The sequence below is a fragment of the Chionomys nivalis genome, chromosome 10, assembly GCF_950005125.1.
Source record: "Chionomys nivalis chromosome 10, mChiNiv1.1, whole genome shotgun sequence".
Lineage (NCBI taxonomy): Eukaryota > Metazoa > Chordata > Mammalia > Rodentia > Cricetidae > Chionomys > Chionomys nivalis.
The window spans coordinates 52994485-53017381 of NC_080095.1; the positions used below are offsets into that span (position 1 = coordinate 52994485).

The 22897-nt window shown below is 42.4% G+C and overlaps 2 protein-coding genes across 4 annotated transcripts in view; one reads left to right on the forward strand and one right to left on the reverse strand.

The window, feature by feature from the left end:
- Kiaa0586 (KIAA0586 ortholog) overlaps nt 1-7584 on the reverse strand; it is a 92505-nt gene extending 84921 nt beyond the window's left edge. Inside the window, exons 1-5 of the mRNA XM_057782985.1 lie at nt 7255-7584; nt 6810-7094; nt 5308-5381; nt 3733-3802; nt 414-483 (exon numbers count right to left, since the gene is read on the reverse strand). Coding sequence (XP_057638968.1) covers nt 414-483; nt 3733-3802; nt 5308-5381; nt 6810-7008 — 413 coding nt within the window. The 5' untranslated portion in view covers nt 7009-7094; nt 7255-7584. The remainder of the gene's footprint in view (nt 1-413; nt 484-3732; nt 3803-5307; nt 5382-6809; nt 7095-7254) is intronic.
- A 158-nt stretch (nt 7585-7742) lies between these two features.
- Timm9 (translocase of inner mitochondrial membrane 9) lies at nt 7743-22889 on the forward strand. 3 transcript variants are annotated; one of them, XM_057783376.1, is made up of 5 exons: nt 7743-8262; nt 12637-12726; nt 19004-19068; nt 19722-19817; nt 21472-22889. In XM_057783376.1, the coding sequence occupies exons 3-5, from the start codon at nt 19030-19032 to the stop codon at nt 21535-21537; spliced, it is 201 nt and encodes a 66-aa protein (XP_057639359.1). In that variant the 5' UTR covers nt 7743-8262; nt 12637-12726; nt 19004-19029; the 3' UTR covers nt 21538-22889. The 3 variants fall into 3 exon arrangements, with proteins under 3 accessions (XP_057639359.1, XP_057639357.1, XP_057639358.1); XM_057783374.1 differs by having other exon boundaries at nt 7760-8262; nt 21403-22191; XM_057783375.1 differs by lacking the exon at nt 12637-12726 and having other exon boundaries at nt 7760-8262; nt 21403-22191.
- Nucleotides 22890-22897: the final 8 nt, after the last annotated feature.

Consider the following 22897-nt stretch of genomic DNA (forward strand, 5'->3'; position numbering starts at 1 on the left):
ACACACCTGTCTTTGCACACCTGTCAGTCTCTCCCTCTCCCTCTGAGTTGCTGCATGGTTTACATGGCTGCACGGCGCAGTAATCCACTGAATACACCGCTCTTTCCTATCCCAGCACTAGCCACTCACGCCGGCGTCTGCGTCCATCACTAGATACGCTGAGCTTTGTAATTATCAGGGTGAGCAGCACTGCAGAAGGCAGAGTGGGAACTGCATTAGAATTTGCTGTTATCCAGCTACATTCGCACTCCCAGCCCATGCACACTGGCAAGGGCTGCACCGCTAAGTGAGCTACATCCCTAGCCCTGGACGTCATTACGGTGAATCTTAAAACACTGCTGTGTTCTCATCTCTTAACATAGGCTAAAGCAGTTTCCTTCAGACTTACGAGTGTGTCAGTAAACAAAACTTACTTTTGCTTTAGAACAGTTCTCAAAGCATCTTTCTGTCCCATGGCGTACTGCGAAATAAAGATGTCATTGGCTGAAAAATCAAGACACAAAGATATATTTCAGATTCTGGGGGGAAAAAAGCCAAGATTGAGGGCTAAGGATGTAAGTTCAGTGGCAAAACACTTGCTTAGTATGTATGAGGTCATAGGTTCGATCCCTGGTACTCTTTTAAAAAAGAAAGAGCCGGGCAGTGGTGGTTCACGCCTTTAATACCACTACTCGGGAGGCAGAGGCAGGAAGATCCCTGTGAGTTTGGTACCAGCCTGGTCTACAAGAGCTAGTTCCAGGACAGCCAGGGCTGTTACAAAGAGAAACCCTGTCTCAAAAAACAAAAAACAAGCCGGGCGGTGGTGGCGCATGCCTTTAATCCCAGCACTCGGGAGGTAGAGGCAGGCGGATCTCTGTGAGTTCGAGACCAGCCTGGTCTACAAGACCTAGTTCCAGGACAGGCTCCAAAACCACAGAGAAACCCTGTCTCGAAAAACCAAAAAAAAAAATAACAACAACAACAAAACAAACCAAAAAAAAAAAAAAAAAAAAGAAAGGAAGGAAGGAAGGAAGAAAGAAAGAAATGCAATTTGCTGCTCATGTCTAGCACTTTCAGAATGCAGAGGCATGAAATTCCCCTCAAGTCTGAGGCTAGCCTATCTACCATAGCAAGTTCTAGGCCAGCCAGGGCTACACAGCAAAACCTGTCTCTAAAACAAAACAAAAACTAAAAGGCTGCTAGTTCCAGGACAGGCTCCAAAACCACAGAGAAATCCTGTCTCGAAAAACCAAAAAAAAAAAAAAAAAAAAAAAAAAAAAAAAAAAAAATTAAAAGGCTGATGAGATAGCTCTATTGGTAACCTGCTCGTTACACAAGCGTGAGGACCTGAATCTCAACCCTAGTACCAACATAAAAAAAAAACACTCCAGTGTTTTAATCCCCGTGCACAGAGAAAGAGTGCCAGATGAGCTGAATTAGTGAATTCCAGGCTCATAAGAGACCATGTCTTAACAGACTACAGGGAGAGAGTAAGCCAGACACTTGATATCAGTTCTGGCCTCTATTCATGCAAACACACACAAGACCCTACACAAGTACACATGAACATGTATGCATGCACAAATATATACAAAAAGAAAAAACATTTCCAAGTAAAAGAAATGTTTAGGGATTTAGTAATAGAATTTATCAATTTTAATGATTTATTTTTATTGTATGTGTATTGGTGTTTTGACTACATGTCTCTCTGTGTGAGAGTGTTGGATCTACTGAACTGAAGTTACAGACAGTTGTGAACGGCCATGTGGGCCCTGAGAATTAAACCCAGGGCCTCTGGAAGAACAACCAATGCTCACAACCACTGAGTCATCTCTCCAGTCCTGGATTTATCAAGAAAGGTAAGGAACAGATTAAATAACTAAGCAAAAATGTAACAATCATGATCCTAAATACTACAAAATTATATAAAAATAAAAATGAGCAGAAACAAAAGCAGAATTTGTTCTAACTCTAAAGGAAAAACCACTTAGAATAAAACAAATTGCTTTAAAATTTGTCAATAAGTAAAAATTTTCAAGACTAGCAGGATGGCTCAGTGGGTAAAACGCTTGCTGCACAAACCTCATGACCCGACTTCTATATATGGGACCATCCACAGCACAAGAACTGACTCTTAAGGCTGTCCTCTGTCTGCAAGAGAGCAAGGAGGATAGCTGAGAGGGTTGCAGGGAGGACAGAGGGAAAGATAAAGATATATTATAATCTCAAAAATAGAGATATAACCTCAAAAGTAAAGAGAAAATAAGAAAGATAATGTATGTCTAAGACACAGGTTGTCCTCTGTGAGCACGAGAGCGTCCGTACTCACCCCCACAGAGAGACAAAAGCACAAATAAAAAACTAAACAACAAACTTTTCACAGCACATTTTTATCTGCTACCATATCACAGATGACTTGAAGTTTAAATTCAGAATGCGTAAGTAAATATCCAACATACAGTTCTACATGGCATCCTCCCTTAATTCCAGCACTCAGAAGCCAGAGAAGCAGGCAGATCCCCCAGTACTGAGAGGAAGAGTGGACACAAGCTCCTGTCCCTAATTCAGAAGCTATCTTTGATTGATAACCACTTGCAAATAAAAAATTAGTTTTCTTCAACAGAATCTGTAAATTCAAAGCCAGCCTAGTCTACATAGGGAGTTCTAAGCTAGCCAGGGCTGTAGAGTAAGACATAGTCTCAAAAACGGAACAAAAAATAAATATTCCATACCAAACCTTTACAATGAGTTCAAAATAGCAAAATAGACTTCTGTGCAAATCCTTTAAAGGATTTTAGATTCTATTAGTAAGCTAACTTGGAAGGCAGAGGCAGGCAGATCTCTGTGAGTTCAAGACCAGCCTGGTCTACAAGAGCTAGTTCCAGGACAGGCTCCAAAACCACAGAGAAACCCTGTCTCGAAAAACCAAAAAAAAAAGAAAAACTAAAATTAAAATAGCAGGAGCTCAGCCGGGCGGTGGTGGCGCACACCTTTAATCCCAGCGCTTGGGAGGCAGAGGCAGGTGGATCTCCGTGAGTTCGAGACCAGCCTGGTCTACAAGAGCTAGTTCCAGGACAGGCTCCAAAAAAAAAAAAAAAAAAATAGCAGGAGCTCAGGATATAGACAGAAGTAGATTTTCCTAGCGTGCATGAGGCACTGGATTTGATGCCTCACACAAAATAAAGAAATAAGACAATTCTGGGCTGGAAAGATGGTTCAGCAATTATGAGCACTGGCTGCTCTTACAGAGAACCTGGGTTCAATTCCCAGCACCTACACGGTGACTCACAACCCTCTATAACTTCAGTCCCAGGTACTCTGACCCCCTCTTTTGGTCTTTTGGGCACTGCATAAGTATTGTATACAGACAAACAAACAGGCAGGCAAAAGACCCAAATACACAAAATAAATACATTAGGTTAAATTTAAAAAATAAACCCAATTCTATCCTTACAAAGAAAATGCTGACACGAACTACAATATGGATAAGCGTAAAACAGACACAAATGTTAAAGACTATGCGATGCCACTTCTATGAGGCCCGTGAGGGGTCAAATTCAGAGGCAAATGTGAGGAGTTCAGGGACACAGAGCTTAGCTGGGGAGAGGAGAAAGTTCCAGAGGTGAGAGACAGTGACGGTCGAACAACAGCATGGATGTGCTTAATGTCACATAACTACGCATTCAAAATCAACAAAACAAAGTCTGTCAATATATTTTAATTCAGTTGTAAAAGTCAACTATATTAATTTACCTTTTCCTGTGCTGTTCACTTCTGTTTTATTCAAAGGCAGCCTCGGAACTACAGCGGCTTTAGGAAAGTCCTTCAGGCAGAAAAGAAAAGAGAAGACTAAATGAGCTTTACAGCCACCACTCATGAAATCACAGTGGCAGCCCTCTGACCACCGCCATCTAGCCAGGCGGGTCTGCACGTTTTGTTCACTCCACTCCAACACTACAGGATGCGTAAGTCTGAAGCCACTCGGAGATTTCTCAATGACCAAGCAATGGGATATCAGAACAGTGAATGAAAAAAATAAGCAAACAGAAATGGCACAGGATTCTGATTCAAATCCACATCTGAACATCTCAGTTGCTTCGGCTCAGTGTGATAACCTGACTCCAGGATGAGTCAGAGGGAGTAGACAGCACGGCTGTTTAACAGTACAACACTGCAGACTAACCCAGCCTTCAGGCACTGAGCTCATCTGTCTTAGGAAGCTCCGCTAAGTAGGTCCCATCTACTCTTCAACAGCTTTCTGCTCATGGGTGCCATCCTAGAGGGCATCTCTAAGACTGGTCGGTGCCAAGTGAGACGCGAACTCTTAAGGCACTAGGTCGATTCCATGCCGCTCTTCACCTTCCTTTTCTCTGCCAAGGCATAAACGGGAAGGACACAAACAGGGCTGGGACGTGGCGCAGCAGTTAGAGCACTAACTACTAACACGAGCAGGAAGACCAGAGCCTGGATCCCCAGAACCAAAGGCTGAGGCAGGGATCCCCAGGAGCAGGTGGTCAGCGAGCTCCGGGATGAGAGACTCTGCCTCAATGAACTAAGGTGGAAGGACAGTGGAGGATGCTTCCTGGCAGCAACCTCGAGCCATAACATGTACACACACCCTTGACCCCTACACATACATATGAGCACACACATGAAAATGGAATAAAACTTAATTTTAAAAAGTAATTAATGTTAATTTTCTAAGCACCAATAAGACTAGCATCACAATAGATATATTTAACGTTCTATTCTTCAAATACAGTCCAAAAAGCATGTCTGGAGGCTGGGCAGTGGCAGTGGTGGCACACGCCTTTAAATCCCAGCATTTGGGAGGCAGAGGCAGGTGGATCTCTGTGAGTTCAAGGCCAGCCTGGTCTACTAAGAGCTAGTTCCAGGACAGGCTCCAAAGGTAAAGTGAAATCCTGCCTCAAAATAAATAAATAAATAAATAAATAAATAAATAAATAAATAAATAAATAAATAAATTCAAAAAAAATGTCTTGAGCTGAAAAGCTGGCTCAGCAGAGGAAGGTGCTTGCTGCCAAGCCTAAAGACTCAAATTTGATTACTGGGACTCACATGATAAGAGAGAATAAACTCTTGAAATTTGTTCTCTGACCTCCACACACAAGAATGATCTATGCATGCCCACATACCTATATCTACACAAAATAAACAGATAAAAATGTGATAAAAATAAAATGAACAAATGAAAAACAAAACACCTCTTCATATGAAGTACCTAAATAAAATATGTTGTTAACAAAACATAATTTAAGAATTTAATAGTGCTGAAGTTTTACTATGACTTAGCATCCCTTTACTTACACTTTTACTGGATACAGTGGGATTTCCTGACAGAAACTGGGAATGTTTTCTGGCAGAAGTTAAATCCAGTGAGCCTAAGAAGACAAAGAAAGCAGTGAGTGTTGCTTTGTTCTTTTCACCACGCACTGAGACCGAGGCCTCCATCTCTCACGTGAGCTCTAGCATGGAGCAACAGGTCCAATCTGAATGACTTTTAAATCACAACCTGACCTGCAGCACCTGTACAGACAGGTATGATACAAGAACTGAAAGTTCTGTAGTAATTTAAAAACCAAATGTGAAGACACTTCCCTGTAAAAGAAACTGAGAAAATATATTTAAATATATTACAATGAAAGACTTTATGGCTGATATTTAGGAAAATAAGGATCAGTCAAAGAAATGAAGTAGGTGAGATCTAAAATGTTGTAGGAGCAGACACCGGGTTGAACACCTTTTATTGCAGTACTTTAACGTGAATTTCTGTGTTGAGGTTACAGAGTTACACAATGAGACCCTCTCTTGACAATTTGTTCCAGGGCTGGAGAGGCGGCAAAGCAGAAAAGAATATTTGATGCTCTTGCAGAGGACTAAAGTTTCATACCTCCAATAGCCCACTATCGGCCTATAAATCTAGCTCTAGGTAGACCCAACTACTCTGGCCTCCATGGGCACATGAACTCCTGTGTGCGCGTGCGCGTACACACACACACACACACACACACACACACTTGAAAATATACTTTTTCTGAAAATTCTAAAGGGTATTTATTCAACATGGAAAAAAATATGTGATTCACCAGAACAAACCCATATATAGCGAGGCACAGTACTTCATGCCTTTAATCCCACCATTTGGGAGGCGAATTTCTGTGAGTTCCAGACCAGCCTGGTCTACAGTGAGTTCGAAGCCAGTCAGGCCTCTACAGTAAAACCCCATCTCCAAAGAAACAAATGAAAACACCAGACAGACACAAAAACTTGGCCTGACAGAAGGCCAGCTATAGCGGCTCTCCAAAAAGCATCGAGTATATTGTTGTTCTTGCACACACATTCATTAATATGACCCTTAAACTCACAGGTCTAAACAGCACCGCTGAACTGTAAATACAGAAGTCACCAAAGACTGAGTTATGCATTTCTCCTACGCCACATCGCATAGCACGGCCCGAAAGGAAGCTAGAACATTCGGTAAATGTTAAGTAGGTTATCCACGCTCGCTGTATCTATCATGGGTGTGAACAAGAACGGGATGCAGAGTCCACACCACAAAGAAGTACAACAGGAAATATTCAAGCTTCACTCATACATACATTTTGTAGACTGTCTGGCTATTCCTCCAGTAACCAAGTTACTTTTCAAACATCCGTACAAACCAGATTTGTATCTTACACTTGAGAAGGTAAACACTCACGCCTTTAAATTTGGAGGCTCACACAACACCAGCTAGAGATGAAATCAAAGCCTAACAGTTTACAGAAACATAAACTGGTTGGAAAACGGCAACGCTTGGAATCACGTACCATTTAACGTTCCATTTGAGCCAGTCCTCATTCCAAGAGCAAGACGTTTATTTGCAGACAATGCTGGAGGAACACGGGGAAGCTCATCTTCCAGCACAGCCAAGTTGGCCCCTTGCTTTGGGGAAACCACCTCTCGCAGTCTCCTCGCTGGCATTTTAACCCTTCTCCCCCTTTCCTGGCTAAACTCAAAGTTTTTCATATGGCTAGTCACAAAACAAGTCCCGTGGATCTCGTAACAGAGGGACTTTCTTCTGGGTTCACAGATTTGAAGATACAGTTTCGCCTCTTTAAAGGAAAAGAAAGGGTGGAAGTGGATTTGATGAGGAATATTGGAATTCCAAAAATGATTGTGAACTTAAAGATATAGACAACGTATCCACAAAGCTGTAAATTTCAATTTTGACGTGCAACCCAGGACTAAACACGACAGGAATGTCTTATTTACCTATTAATCTCGACGAGTCTGTTAATGCACCAAGGCAATAAATCTAAAAGGAACTGTGCCAAAACACGAGAAGACGCTATGGGAGCCGTACTAGCTGAGCCCCCGACACCCTGGGCTGAGGCAGAAAACCCAAACGGAAGCGGGCTTGAGATGTGCGCCAAGACAGCGCGCAGGGGACGTTAAATAAAATCCTGTCTGAAATGTCACCCTCGTGCGAGCTGAGTAGCTTTCTTCCTACGAGTCCGGATGCGATTTCGGACAGCTCGATTTAGCCCACCGCGGCCCACAAACACGCCGCCCCGTCCTTTCGGGTGACAACAAATTCGGTTGCCCGCGCGTCAAAACCCTCTGTCCCCCCAAAACCCGCCCTTGAGACTCAGCACGCCTGCGCGCAGAGATCACGCCCTCCCACCGGAAGTGAGCGCCCTGGAGCTGTCTGGTGCTCTGCCGTAGGTGCCCGGGTGGAAACAAATTCCCCAAACGTAAAAGACTTCAAAAAGATATGATTTTATTTTTATTTTAAAGGCAGCATATCGCGTTTATTTTTGGATACGATATCAGGTCTTCCCCGAGGACTGAAGAACTCTCGAGCAGACCATAAACACGTTTTGTTTATCTAGGGTTATTTACACTGTAGTAACTGTAGACCGTTAGAAACCTAGGTTTAAGTATATTGGGCTTCCTAGAACATTCGACAGATTCGGTTGCCGTGGAAAAGGAAATGAACAATACGGAGCACCGTCTAACACATCGTCACACAAGTTAATTCTCGGGTAATTTTAGAATTCACTTGGGGTCCTGGCTTTTCCTCCTACATCTTCCTTCCCCCAAATGTAACGAATCTGCGAATCTGCGTCAGCGGGTCTAAGCGCTCCTTGACATCATTGCCCCCACGTGTTCTCTGCTGCCCAGCGGCGCGGCGCCCTCCTCACGCTGACCCTCGGATCTCAGACCGCATCGCAGCTCCTCAGCCCGGTACCGGAGTCGGATGCGAGAGCCTGTGGCTAAGTACGGTCGTTTTCCCCGTGCCCTCCGGGTTAGCGGGCGGCGGGCTTCGCTCGGGGAAGGGGGCCGCCGCGTGCACGCGGGGCGTGGGGCTGCGCAACCGGCGGGCGACACGGCGAGAGGCTGGACCTCTCCGGGGGGCCTTGTCACCCGAGGCCCCGGGACTGGAGGGCTCGGGGCTCGCCTCGATGACCTTGAGCTGTCAGACAGGGCTCCCTGTCCCGAGAATCCCAGACTCCCTCGGTTCTGACCGTGTCTAGAATACAGGGGCTCGCACCCTTTCCTGATCTCATTTTGGAGGACGCTCAGGTTAGAGCCATTGCACCTTGCTAGAGGCATTTAAAATAGATGAAGCAAAGTCAAAACAGTGTAAGATGTCAACGTAAGAAACAAATTTTATCTCTTGTATTTCGGCTGCGTACGTTCCTCCGAGGCTAGAGTAAAAAGCCGCCTTCTAGTCTCATCTTTGAAGAACCTGTTATTTTGTTCTTGGTTGTTGCTACTTAATGAGTTTTGTGACTAATCATTTTTGTCTGTTACATTTTCTCTTGTCCCTTAGATTTAATATGTTGGTTCTCGATTGTATAAGACAGAATGACAAGTGTCAGATCTGCAAGAGACCTTAGAGATGAATTAACTTCCATAATCTATGTAAAGCTTAGATATGAAAAAAATATGACCTTTCCCCTCTAATTTCAAAACGCTGAGCAACAGCAATCAGTAAACTGACTTGATTTGAAATTGAATGTCAAACCTGGGCTAACCCAGGAAGTCTTGTTCTCGTCCTTCAGTATTTCAGGGTTCTTATCTTGAAGCCAGACTTTGGATCAGGAAAGCAATATGAATTCTTTCTCAAGTGCTTCTAACTCTGATTAATACTGAGTTAAAAGTTACCTACTATTAACACTGGGTGTAGTGGCAACCTTTGATCCCAGCACTCTGAAGGCAGAGGCAGGCTAATCTCTGAGTTCCAGGCCAGCCTGAAATAGAGTTTTCCGGGAGAGCCAAGGCTACACAGAGAAAACCTATCTCCAAAGATACAAGCCGGGCGGTGGTGGCGCACGCCTTTAATCCCAGCACTTGGGAGGCAGAGGCAGGTGGATCTCTGTGAGTTCGAGACCAGCCTGGTCTACAAGAGCTAGTTCCAGGACAGGCTCCAAAACCACAGAGAAACCCTGTCTCGAAAAACCCAAAAAAAAAAAAAAAAAAAAAAAAGCCAATGCAAACAAACAAAAAAGTTGCCAGTTAATCCCACAATTTATCTAACTAAACCTCCTGCCTGCAAATAATCTAAAGGGACACGTGGAAGATAAAATAATTTAGATACTTGGACTCTCAAAGTAGACACTGATCGCCTTTGGACAAGAAGTAGCTGGGGGGCCGGGCGGTGGTGGCGCACGCCTTTAATCCCAGCACTTGGGAGGCAGAGGCAGGCGGATCTCTGTGAGTTCTAGGCCAGCCTGGTCTACAAGAGCTAGTTCCAGGACAGGCTCCAAAACCACAGAGAAACCCTGTCTCGAAAAACCAAAAAAAAAAAAAAAAAAAGAAGTAGCTGGGGAGGGGTATGGGTTTTTGTGTACTTTTTTTATAAGCTAAATTCCCCACCCTATTCTCCCCCTGCCTTGCTCTCCCCTCCCGTACATGTATAGATATATTTTGCAAATAACTTGGACATCATAAATTTTAGCCCTAATTGTTTCATTCTGTGCCTCTTTAAGGACATTACACAGAGCCAGGCGGTGGTGGCGCACGCCTTTAATCCCAGCACTCGGGAGGCAGAGCCAGGCGGCTCACTGTGAGTTCGAGGCCAGCCTGGTCTACAAGAACAAGTTCCAGAACAGGCTCCATAGCTACAGAGAAACCCTGTCTTTTAAAAAAAAAAAAAAAAGCATTACACAGTCTCAGAAGACACCTAAGATGACATTTAGATTTAAAAATTCCTTTGTTGTTAGAATAGGCGCCTGCGGCCTTAAGCCTTTAAAAGGCCAGATCCCACGCTGGAAGTGATCTGCTGTCTCTGTCTCCCTTCTCTGCTGGATATGATAGTCATCCCGCCCCCATCTCTCCCTCTCTCCATCTCAGCATGTAGCTGTCCTGGAACACAAAGAGTGAATACCTCTCCCAAGGTGCTGGGATTAAAGATGTGAGCCAGCACACCAGGCAGGCCCCATTTTTGTAATAAACCTCATTCCTGAAGGGAATTGTGTATCGGCTTTCTTTTCAGGGACTGATTACTTCCCCATAAAGAAAATCTCCTTTACCGATTCAGGTCTACACATGCTTCATTGTAGCGGCTCTTACATCTCGGTCTACATCAGCTATCCACTCTTGACAGCATTTTAAAAATAAGGCTTCTTTTTATGGGCGTGAATGTTTGTATGTATGTGTGTATGTGTTTCAGGTGTTTGCCTGGTGCCTGAGGAGGCCAGAGCAGAGTGTAGAATTTCTTGGAACTGGTGCTGCCAGTTGTGAGCTCTGTGGTACTGGAACCACCTTGCTGCAAGAGCAACAAGTACTCTTAACCACTGAGCATCTCTCTAGCCCCTCCTAGCATTTTTGAAGGTTAGTCCAGTTGTCTTCAGTTATTCTGCAATATGGATTCTCCTGATTATTCTCTTGTGATCAGAGGAAGAGCCTGTATTTTTAGGCCAGAATGCCACTAGAATGATGCTGTGTGCCTTAGGGCATCCTGACAGGAAATTCTGCCTATTTTGTGTGATGGTAGGTTGACCCATTTAATTATGGTGTTGACTGTCTGTCTTACCAGTGAAAAAGAGACCATTTTTTCTTAAATAATTATAGAGGTATATCTTGTTCCCTGGCATATTCCTTGGTTTTGTCCATTTATGAGCTTCGACTGAACCCCGGGGATGTGCATCACAGTCCCCGTTAGTCAGGGACTAGGAACAATTACAGCAGCCCAGAACAGCAGAAGAATCACTTGCCGTTAATTAAATATAAGCATTATTAAGATTTAGTTTCAGTTTGTACAAAGGTGCCTATAAGAAGTAGAGTAATCATATCCCTATTGGGCCCTTATTAATTATTTTGTTTGTTTGTTTTGTTTTTAAGGATGGTTTCTCTGTGTAGCCCTGGCTGTCCTGGTACTCTGTAAACCAGGCTGGCCTTGAACTCAAAGATACACCTGCCTCTGAGAAGAAAATTAATTTAGGAAAAACAAGGTGTATTAGGGAAGAAATAAGTAACAAGCTGGGCATAGTGGTGCAAACCTATGCTCTCAGCACTTGTGACTGTCCCAAGTTCAAGTCCAGCCTGTACTACATAGAAAATTTTAGGTCTTGTGAGACCGTGTCTCAAAAAACATAACACAATTATGATGTTGTTATTATTATTTTTTTTTTTTTTTTGGTTTTTCGAGACAGGGTTTCTCTGTGGTTTTGGAGCCTGTCCTGGAACTAGCTCTGTAGACCAGGCTGGTCTCGAACTCACAGAGATCCGCCTGCCTCTGCCTCCCGAGTGCTGGGATTAAAGGCGTGCGCCACCACCGCCCGGCTGATGTTGTTATTATTATATTATATAACTATGATTAATTATTATATTAATTATAGATATACTTAATAAATGTGACGATGTAGCCAAAGTCAAAAGAACTTATAACACGGGGCTATTTGCAGAATATTGTAGTTTATTTGCCATTTCATACAGGTGTGCAAATGTAATGGGAGAAGTCCTGAATTTTACAGACTAAATGACTCAGGTGGTCCTGTGTTGTCAATCTCGAAGTGATCCCCTGTAAATATACTGTTTGAACTGTTATCTTTCTAAGAGTTTTCAAAGAATCAGAAGAAAAGTTTAAGGTTAGCATGACTTTTTTAAAATAGCTAATCTATAAACTTCAGACTGTATAAATTTCCCTTAGTAAAAAGATAAAGTGGCCTGCAGATATAACCCGGTGATGAAACTCTTGTCTAGCATGCACGCTGCTCTGGTTTGACTCCTATGCCCACGGAAAACCTGATGTATCCTTTTATTCAGTTTAGTAATAAAAAAGGGGGGGCTTTAAAGTAAATTCACTGTAGGGTGTGTGGTGCACACTTTTGATTTTAGCATTCACACAGTGGAAGGAGAGAACCAGCTCAGCTCCAAGAGTTGTCCTCCTGTTTGTGTACTGAGATAAATGAAGGCAAGCTTAAAAATATTTTTAAGCCATGTAGCAATTGAGCAGGTAAAGGTGTTTTTTGCACTAGGGAGGCAGAGGCAAGCAGGTCCCTGAGTACAAGGCTAGCCTGGTCTACATTGATAGACTTTCTCTCGATAAACAACACCAAACAAGCAAAATTAGCTAGCCAACCGAAATTCAGATTTCATTAAAAAGAAGAGCCTTCGCAGTCATATAATACTGCATTCAATTTTCAGGTAAGAAATCCAGCCTCACTGAAGACATTCAAGCAAAAGGCGGGGCACTTGCTTTTCCAGAGCAGAAAAGAAACTCATGCATCAGAAAAGGTTTGCGCTTGTTGGCTGATAAAGTCTACCTTTACTCTTAAGTTCTCTACTTCTCTGAGATGTTGATTAACCGCAAAACTAACGCTGTTGCCATTGTCATTCTCAGACTTAAGTGAAAGCTGTCCATTGTCTCCAAATGACGGGGTAACCAGAAAGTCACCCTGTCTTAATGTTTGCCTCTGTAATAACAAGCCAACAGAAGTGATCTCTGGAAGTGAGGATCGAATATAAAAGGATAACCAGGTCTTCAAAAGGTTAAACATGATACTTAAAAGAGAAAAGTAGACACAAATTTCTAGTAAAGATTGCATTAACATACTAAGTCTCAGCGAGAGCAAATGTTATCTGAGTAGCAAATAAATGTAAGGTGGAAAGTGAGGGTTTGGACTCTTCCTGAATGAGAGAAAAAGACAGAACAGAGCCCTCAGCAATGCAAAATAAATCTAATTTAATAACTGCTTTTTTTTTTTTTTTTTGGTTTTTCGAGACAGGGTTTCTCTGTGGTTTTGGAGCCTGTCCTGGAACTAGCTCTTGTAGACCAGGCTGGTCTCGAACTCACAGAGATCCGCCTACCTCTGCCTCCCGAGTGCTGGGATTAAAGGCGTGCGCCACCACTGCCCGGCAATAACTGCTTTTTCTAAAAAAAAAGGGATAACCAGAACTGGAGAGATGGCTCAACAGTTAAGCGCACTTGCTGCACTTCCAGAGGTGTCTGTAACTTCAGCTCCGAGGGTCTCACATCCTCTTGTAGCCTCTGAAGGCACCTGCACTCACATGCACATGTCCGCACAGGCAAAGAAGGAGATTGCTAAAGACATACTAAGAGACATTAACAAAATCACTTAGCTGGGCACTTAGCAAAATCATCCTTGGCTACAAAACAGCCTGGGCGATATGAGACTTATTGTCACCAGTAGTGACAGAGGAGTGTGAGAGGATTGAGACCTCCCAGTGTACCAGTCCCTGACAAAACATTTAAAATGTGCTGTATCATGCTTCTCACTTATTGCTGAAAAAGTCAAGAATTTTAACCTGAGGAAGCACAAGGTTAGACATAGGGAAAACAACCAAATTTTGGTTATTAGTTATCATATAAGTTTCTAAGGAAATCAGATGTGTCATTTTCAGCTTCAACTGTCGAGTCTGGTTTATAATGAGCCTTACAGTTGGCAGTGTGTTCTGGATAAAGCAAGCATGTTTTATTCTCAAATTTTAAAGCTCTCGTCAAACAGTCGCTTTGTTTACTGCTTAATTCTATGCAAATTATATTACCAAATCTTAGGCCTCTTTAGGATACTTTCCTTTCTTTATGTAGCTTAAAAAGTGTGTATGTCTGCCTCATGTTTGAAAGTGCTTTTGGCAGCCAGAGGAAGATACCTGATCCTCTGGGGCTGGAGTTACAGGTCCCAGTGAGCAGCCTGATGGCATGGGTGTTAGGAACTGAGCTCTGCTTATCTGGAGGGCCAGCAAGCACTCTTGACTTATGAGCATTTCTCTAGCCTCTTTATTCGGAGGGTATTACTGCCTCACATAGAGTTGTGACATTAGAAGTCACATATGCCTTTATCCAGCTTTGCACAAGAGTAACATCTTGCAAAGCTAGAGTGTGGGGTCTTGCCTAGGATACAGATGCCAATATAGTCAAGATACAGTACATTTCTATTTCATAGGTTTCTCTTGTAGCAGCACCCTCTCCTATTCAGTACTCTCTTCCTTCTATAGCCAACTGCAACTACTCCTATGCTCTGCATTCATGTAATTCTCTCATTCCAAGACTATTTCAGCCAGGCATAGTGGTGCACACCTTTAATCCCAGAACTCAGGGTCAGAAATAGGAGAATCTCTGAGCTTGAGGCCAGCCTGCTCTAGATAATGAGTTCCAATTCAGTCAGCACTGCATAGTGAGACTCTGTCTCCAAACAAAGAAAAAAAGAGAGTATTTCATAAAATCATACCTCATCTAATCTTTTAGAATTGACTTTTTTTCTTTCCATTGATTATTTTTAAATCAGGTAAATTGATTCCTCCCAGCTTAGTCTTTATTTAGCTACTCTAGTCCTTTTCATTAACATCATCTTACCTATATAAGAAATCTTGCTGAGATCTTAGTAAGAATTGCATTGTGTATGTTAGTTTTGGGGAAATTGACATTCTTATTATATTGAGTCTTTTAGTCTATGAACATAAAATGCCTCTTTTTTTTTTTAATTAAAAATTTTTGGCCAGGTGGTGGTGGCACATGTCTTTAATCCCAGCACTCAGAAGGCAGAAGCAGGCAGATCTCTGTGAGTTCAAAGCCAGCCTGGTATACTGAGTGAGTTCCAGGACAGGCTCCAAAACTATACAGAGAAACTGTCTCCAAAAAAAAAAAAATTGTTTTTATATAATATAGTTTGACCATTTTCTCTCCCCCAACTACTCCCAATACCAGGAGGCAGGGGCAGGAGGATCTCTGAATTCCAGGACAGCCAGAGCTCTAACAAAGAGAAACCCTGGCTTGAAAAAACAAACTAAGAGAAAGAGAGAAACAAAAAAGCCCCTAGAGAAACGAAAATCAAAACGAAGAGGCAAAACATGAATAAAACAAAAAACTATTCCAAAACTAAGCAAAAAGAAGCAAAAACCCCACAGAAATGGTATTGAGTTCACCCTACTGTTGTCCAATCACTGCCTCTCCATTTTCAGGGTTCTGATGTTTGTCTGTAGTTTTCAAGATCTGAATGTTGTACATGTTTTGAGAGGGTGACCTCTGAGTATGTCTGGAAGGGAATCGCGGTGATTAGAATTGCATTGTGCATGTGCTTGTTGCTAGGTGTAGAAGTAAGTTTGGCTTTTGTGTGTCACCAAAACCTTGCTGGGCTCCCATATTGGTTGTTTGGGAGTTGGTGTCATCTCAGACCGGGCTAGATCTGTGCCCCTTCCAGCCTTTATGTGTTGTGTTTCCCATTTTTGCTTCACTGTACTTAGTGATATTTTCCTTGTACCTCCTAGCAGATGTCTTTGTCTGCAGCCTTTTGAAATAGAGTCTCAAGAAGCCCAGGCTAGGGGCTAGAGAGATACCTCAGCAGTTAAGAGCACTGGCTGCTCTCCCAGAGGACCCAGGTTCAGTTCCCAGCACCCACATGGTAGCTCACACCTGTCTGTAACTCCAGATCCAGGGAATCTGACACATTTGTGATACAAAATGCACATAAAATAAAAAATAAAGTTAAATATTTAAAAAAGAGAAGAAGTCCAGGCTGGCCTGATCTTACACTTTACAAAGCTGATCCTCCTGCCTCCACTCCACAGTCCAAATACTGGGATTACTCATGCATGACACTCAGCCGCTTGCTTACAGTCTTACTAACAAGTATTGTCTTCCAATGGGAATGTGGGTTGAATCCCATAATCCCCAGCACTCAGGAAGCCAAAGCAGGAGGAACATGGGTTTGAGACAAGCCAAGGTACACAGTGAAACCATGTCTCAAGGGGAAACAAATATCTCAACAAGGAAAAACAAACAAACAAACAAAAAACTTTTCCGGGGGGTGGAGGACTATAATATTATATTAATGTGGAGTTCATTGAGTCTGTGCTGTTTAAGGTTCACTCACCTGCTTGAATTTGTAAGTTTATGCCTTTGGCCAAATTAGGAGACCTATCAGTCATTATGTATCTCGCTGGCTGAGAGGAGCTAACATGCCTCATTACCACTCCCTATGTGGCCTCTCCTATTCACCACGGGGAGAAGGGTTGGGAATGCAACCCTGAACCTCAGCCAGGCCTTGTGATAGTGCCGCAGAGAAGACAGGTGCTTTAGTCCTGCCAGTCTCTTATAAGGTTTCCACTGATGTGTTGTTGTCTTGTCCTGCTGTTGGGAATAAAATCTTGTTCTTTTATTAGCCTTCTCTTGACACCACCCTAGTACAAGAGTAGCTCATTGAAGCCTCTGGAGGGTAAAGTCTAGGCTTCCCATTTGGCTTAAGCTAATGATATGATGGCAGGGATGTGGACCATTGGAAGTTTTGTCGTTTTCTCGTTTCACTTTTAACGATAGTGTTTGCTAGTACAGTAGTTCAGATAGATATTATATGTATGTGTGTGTATGTATATATATACATATATATATACAGGTATATACTTTTTTTTTTTTTTTTTTTTTTTGGTTTTTCGAAACAGGGTTTCTCTGTGGCTTTGGAGCCTGTCCTAGAACTAGCTCTTGTAGACCAGGCTGGTCTCGAACTCACAGAGATCCGAGTGCTGGGATTAAAGGAATGTGCCACCTTCGCCCGGCGGATATATACATTTCTTTTGCTGATTTTGTTGTTGATGTTTTGATTATACTAGGTTTTGAGGGCATCTTGTTTTTGATTGGTCACATTTGGAGGTTGCCAGCTTCTCCAGTTTGAAATCTAAAACAGAAAGCACACAAAGGATTTATCCCTGTGTTTCTTAGATCCCAAGGCCCCTAGCTGATCTGCTGCTTGCTCGCTGCCTCTTCTTTTCTTAGATTTCCTTTGTATATGATGCCTAGCTTCCTAGCTCTGTGTAGAGAGTGGATAAAGAAAATGCACATCTGCACCGTCCCCTGAAGACAGTGCATGGTGTTTCTAGAGGCCGGCTTCTTTGACCGGTCAGTGGTACTTAACACCCATGAAGTTGCAGTACTGTTGTTCCTGGCACACATAAAAAGAATAACGTTTCCCATTACTATTAAAGCATCCTCTTAAGTAAACACAGTTATGTGTTTCATTAGTCATTACTTCAGAGAAAACTGGGCTGTAATGTGTAGAATGAGACCAGAATAGCACGTGCAGAAGACCTAATGCTTTCCCTTATGTATGGCTTTGAAAAAATGTCAGTAGTCATCACTAACATCTTAGGAAGGAAAAAAAAGGATCAAAAACTGAGTGGGGGTGGGGTAGTGCACTTATAGTCGTGAGTGGAATTGTGTGTTACATGATTTAATCAAAATGAGACTTCTGGGGCTAAAGAGACAGTTCAGGGGCTAAGAGCACTCGCTGCTCTTAGGGAGACCCGAGTTCAATTCCCAGCACCCATATGGCAACTCACAACTCCATGTGACTGTCCTATTTACTGTCAACTCCATATAAGAATATATAACTCTTAGGCCAGGCAGTGGGAGCTCACGTCTGTAATGCCAGTGTTGTAGGGAGAGGCTGCTTGTTCATCCCAGCTGTCCGGCTAGCTTAGCCCTGAAATAACCACACAGGAACTGTATTCATTAAAACACTGCTTGGCCCATTAGCTCTAGTTTCTTGCTGGCTAATTCTTACATCTTAATATAACCCATTTCTATTAATCTGTGTATCGCCACGTGATTGTGGCTTACTGGCAGGTATCTGTCTCAGGCAGAGGATCCATGGTGTCTCCCTGACTCTGCCTTCTTCCTCCCAGCATTCCGTTTTATTCCCCCCCTCACCTAAGTTCTGCCCTATTAAGTAGGCCAAGGCAGTTTCTTTATTCATTAACCAATGAAAGCAACACATAACAGAACTCTACACCATCCTAGCTCTCGGGAGATAGAGGCAGGCAGATCTCTATCAGTTCAAGGTAAGCCTAGTCTATGGAGTGAGTTCCAGGACAGCCAGGGCTACACAGAGAAACCCTGTCTCAAAAAAATAAAAAAAGAAGAATGTAAAACTCCTGTAACTTTGAGAACTCTGAGTATCTCTCATGAGCCAGTGTTGATTTAATTATAAATAACATTTGTTAAAAATAAAGGGTGTTTGTCAGCAATTGGTAGATTACATAGTAGATTAGTAACCAGAATTGATAACCAATAGGATAGTTATGAAAATTTAGGAAGAATTTAAGAATTTCCTTGGTTTTCCTTAAATCCCTGCTATGAAGGGGGCTTTAGTAAGTAGCTTTGCTAGACAGTAGGATGCTGTCTTATTGTTGGAGATTTGACTAAGTCAGGGCCTGTGAGTTCCACAGCTGGCATTAAAAAATAACCTGTCATTAAAATCTGTGAGATTATGAATGGTTTATGATTATATACAATTAGAAATTTATAAAATAGCCGGGCGATGGTGGCGCACGCCTTTAATCCCAGCACTCGGGAGGCAGAGGCAGGCGGATCTCTGTGAGTTCGAGACCAGCCTGGTCTACAGAGCTAGTTCCAGGACAGGCTCCAAAGCCACAGAGAAACCCTGTCTCGAAAAACCAAAAAAAAAAAAGAAATTTATAAAATATAAACAGCTATCTCTTTGGGTGTCTTAAAAATACACTTATAAATTGACACGTATTTTTTTTTTAACTTTGAAATTAGGTGATTAATAAACATACTGAAAGAATATGGCTGCACAGATACCAGAATCTGACCAGATAAAACAGGTAAGATACTATAATTAAGGGGAAAGGATCTTGGCTAGATGTGGTGTTACCCACCTTTAATCCCAGCACTCAGGAGGCAGAGGCAAGCTCATCTCTCAGAGTTCAAAGATAGCCTGGTGTACACGGTGACTTCTAGGACAGCAGGGCTCTGTAGAGATGCTATCTCCAAGGGCAGTAGAGATGAGCCATCCTGAGCTACATGCTTGTGGGTGGAATTATCATGAGTTAAATTCTTACTCAAAACAAATAATACATTCCCTCAAACCATATTTTAAAACATTAAAATGTATGTTAGGTGGCAAAGCATTTTCTGCTTTGTTTTTGAGGCCACAAAAGCAACCTGTTATGTTGTCTTTTGGGCTTCTAGGCCTTTAGACTCAGGTGATCCTTATCCTCAGCCCCTTAAGTAGCCAGGATATCAGACATCACTCCTCTGTAGCTGGCTGTAAAACTGAGTTGGACAACAGGTGAGGAGAAAAGTACAACTAGAAAGTAAGACCGTATGTTGTGCATTAAAGCTGCTTAAGTCAGCAGAAGACTCCGGATGAGGGAAGGGGTGGAAGAAACCGTGTGCCGGGCTAGTTGTCTGAGTATGCGAAGTCTCCAGTCATCTTGGCTGGAAAGCTGGGTCTTAAAACACTTCTTGTTTCCAGTTTAAGGAGTTCCTGGGAACCTACAACAGACTCACGGAAAGCTGCTTTCTGGACTGTGTCAAAGACTTCACCACGAGAGAGGTGAAACCTGAGGAGGTATGCAAAGGTCGCTCACTGAGACTTCCCCCGGCTTGGTTCCTACTGACCGGGATGCCATTGCCTAGAAGAGCCAGTCAGTCATCACCAAGTTAGTGATACAAGATGACAGTGCTAGAGAAGCTTGGCACGGCTCTGATCTGGCCCTGAGAATCTAGATTGGCTTTAGAAAAGGGAGTGTGAATGTGGTGGCACATAGCTCATGTGTGGACCACCGAAGCCCAGTCTAATCGGCATCTCAGCTTTTAGTGTCCTTAAAAGATGTTTGTGTATCTGCTGAGAGTGACAAACTTCTTCCAGTCGAGAAGTCAGTAAACATTCATGCCAAAATCTAATTTGTTAGATAATTTAACTTACAAAGTTTAGGAGATACCAAGTATGATATTCGTTTTTTAAAGGAATATGTTTTGGCTATTCCTTGCCAATTTTATACTTGTGGACAATGGAGTTAATCATGTGATACTTTTGTTTTAAAAAACCATACTTTATCTATAGCAATAAAATTTACATATAAAGTAACACTAAGTAGAATGTTTTGATATAATTTTAAGCAGGAAAAAAGGGTGAAAATTAATTTTAAAGCCCCTCTCCATAACAAAATTTTTTAAAGTCCCTTTTTCAAAAGGCGGTAGATCTACTCAGTGACCAGTCATGTCAAGTTCCCACTGCACAGATGGTCAGTGGGACTGAAAAACAAACCCAACTTTCAGTCCCTACCTCAGAGGAACAGCACATGCCAAATTCTTTCCCAGGCAAAAGTGATTCTTGCTATCTGGATATCCAGAAACTTGAACTCAGATCTACCATGAAAAAAATAAAAATTTTGACAGGTTAAAATTGGGGGGGAAAAAATAGCTTTATTACCCTATTCATGACTGAGATGTGTCTTTTTGCCCACAATCGATCCATTCTTTTTTTTTCTTTTTTTTCTCAAGCAACACTAAATGGATTATCCATCCATTCTTACCACCTAACGTTACCTTCTCTTGTGAAGCTTTGTATTACCTGCATTTATACCCATTTACATATATATACACATATAGGCTATGCTCTAGGGTCTGCATGTGAGGCAGAGCCTGGAAGACTCATTCTTTCTGAGTCTGGGCCACCGGGTTGATGGTGGTGAGGTCAAGCATGCATGGAACCCTAGCATTTGGGAGGCTGAGGCAGAAGATTCTGGTATTCCAGACCAGTCCTGGCTGCATGACAAGACCTTGCTCAAGAGAAAAGTAAAGGTTGTGAATTAAGAATATGCAGAAACAAGTTTCTCATTAACAAAGGAAGAAACCTTCTACTGGGTATACATTTGGACCTTGAGTTTGTAGAAAATCTGGTCCAGACCTTTCATGAAGGCAGAGCACACCATTGCTTCTGTGCCTGCAGACTAATAGGGAATTCATAAACTTTAATTCTAGCCGGTGGATGAAAGCATAAACAGTTTAAAGCTATGATTATTACAAGCCAATGATAGCATTTAATTTGCAGATCTACCTAAAGAAAAGCAAAGTTCCCAGTGGTGGCTCCTTCAGAATACAAGAATGTTTATTTTTGTGTTGCCTTTTGGACCTTCCCCTTGTATTTCTAGGTTACCTGTTCAGAACATTGCTTACAGAAATATTTAAAAATGACACAGAGAATATCCATGAGATTTCAGGAATATCATATTCAGCAGAATGAAGCCCTGGCAGCCAAAGCAGGACTCCTGGGCCAGCCCCGGTAGAAAAGTGCCAAGGCACAGATGTGCACTGAAAGATTTCCAGCAGCTGCTGCGCTGGAAGTGAGGATTCGTCTGGGAGAATCCCCTGAAGCACAGCAGGAGTGGTGGTCAGCCATCTGTCGTGACTACCTGACCAATGGAAACCACCGAAGAAACCAAAATCACTGTTCACCAGAAAGAATCAAAACAGAAGGCCTTACTGTTGAGTGAAATGGTAAGATGATGCAGTGTTGTTGAGCCTTAAGACTCAGCTGCGTGGTCACCTTGATACAAAAATAAACCAGTTTCTTTCTTTGTGACTGTTAATTTTAAAAGCAAAACGTGTCCAATCATGTATGAGATAGAAAAAGTTTATTACCAGAAGTAAAATAAATGAAAGTATCACTGAGCGGTTGTTTTTACTGTACAGAACACACTATTCTGTCTGGGCTGTGATGCGTTGAGATGCTTCAGTCAGGATAATCCTTCAAGTACTTCTGTTCATACATGTCTGCCTCAAGTTGCTGGTAGATACATAAACAGTTAACGTGCTAGTCATTCCAAGGCATGGCTACTCTTTTTTGCTGCTTTTGTCACATTAGATAGTGCACATTTTATCCTGGCTGCACTTTAAAGACCCTTAGGCAACATCCCTTTTGAGGCTAGCTCAGAAATGTTTATGACTGTTATGTTCTAATACAGCCTTACAATTTGTTTAAAAACGGAGTCCAGGCTAGTGAGGGACTAGTCCAGGCTCCGCAACTAAAGGCATTGGTACCAAGCCTGACAGCCTGAGTCCTATCAGCAGCAACCACGTGGTGCAAGGAGAACTGATTACCCAGTTAGCTCCTGCCCTCACCCATATGCCATGATGCCTGTGTGCGTGCACACACACACCCCAACATGAATAGTTTGAGTGTAAATAATAACATGCAGCTAATGTGACCAATTGAGTAAAATGAATCAGAGTTGAATTTGTATCTTATGGCTAATAAATTCTGAAGCAGATTTAACATTTGCAGAAAATTCTAACGAGTAAGTCTAAGTACTTTGTTTTTGTTTATTTTTACCCAAACTGGCAAAAGGAAGAGCTTCTAAATGGACTTTATCTGCTACCAATCTAAAGTCACATAGCAGTGCACTGTTAGCCCTGTGTGATAGGTTTACAAAGGTATTTCTCTGTTTTGTCAGCATTAGTGACAAATACCATTCTGCTTTAAAATTGAAATGTTGAAACACATACAAAGAACATAATTCGCTATAATAGAACACGGAAAATAAGCTAGTCTTACCTTAATGAAAGTAGAACCAGAACTAGATATTACTTAGAACCTTGGAGTCCACAACCATAGTCATTATTTCTCTGTAATCAAGTTCACTGGGT

What these genes read in the sequence shown, in the direction of transcription:
- Timm9 (XM_057783374.1), top strand. Translation starts at nt 19,030, where the DNA reads ATGGCTGCACAGATACCAGAATCTGACCAGATAAAACAG. An exon ending in AATCTGACCAGATAAAACAG is followed by an intron (nt 19,069 to 19,721) that starts GTAAGATACTAT and finishes TCTTGTTTCCAG; the next exon opens with TTTAAGGAGTTCCTGGGAAC. An exon ending in GAGAGGTGAAACCTGAGGAG is followed by an intron (nt 19,818 to 21,402) that starts GTATGCAAAGGT and finishes TTGTATTTCTAG; the next exon opens with GTTACCTGTTCAGAACATTG.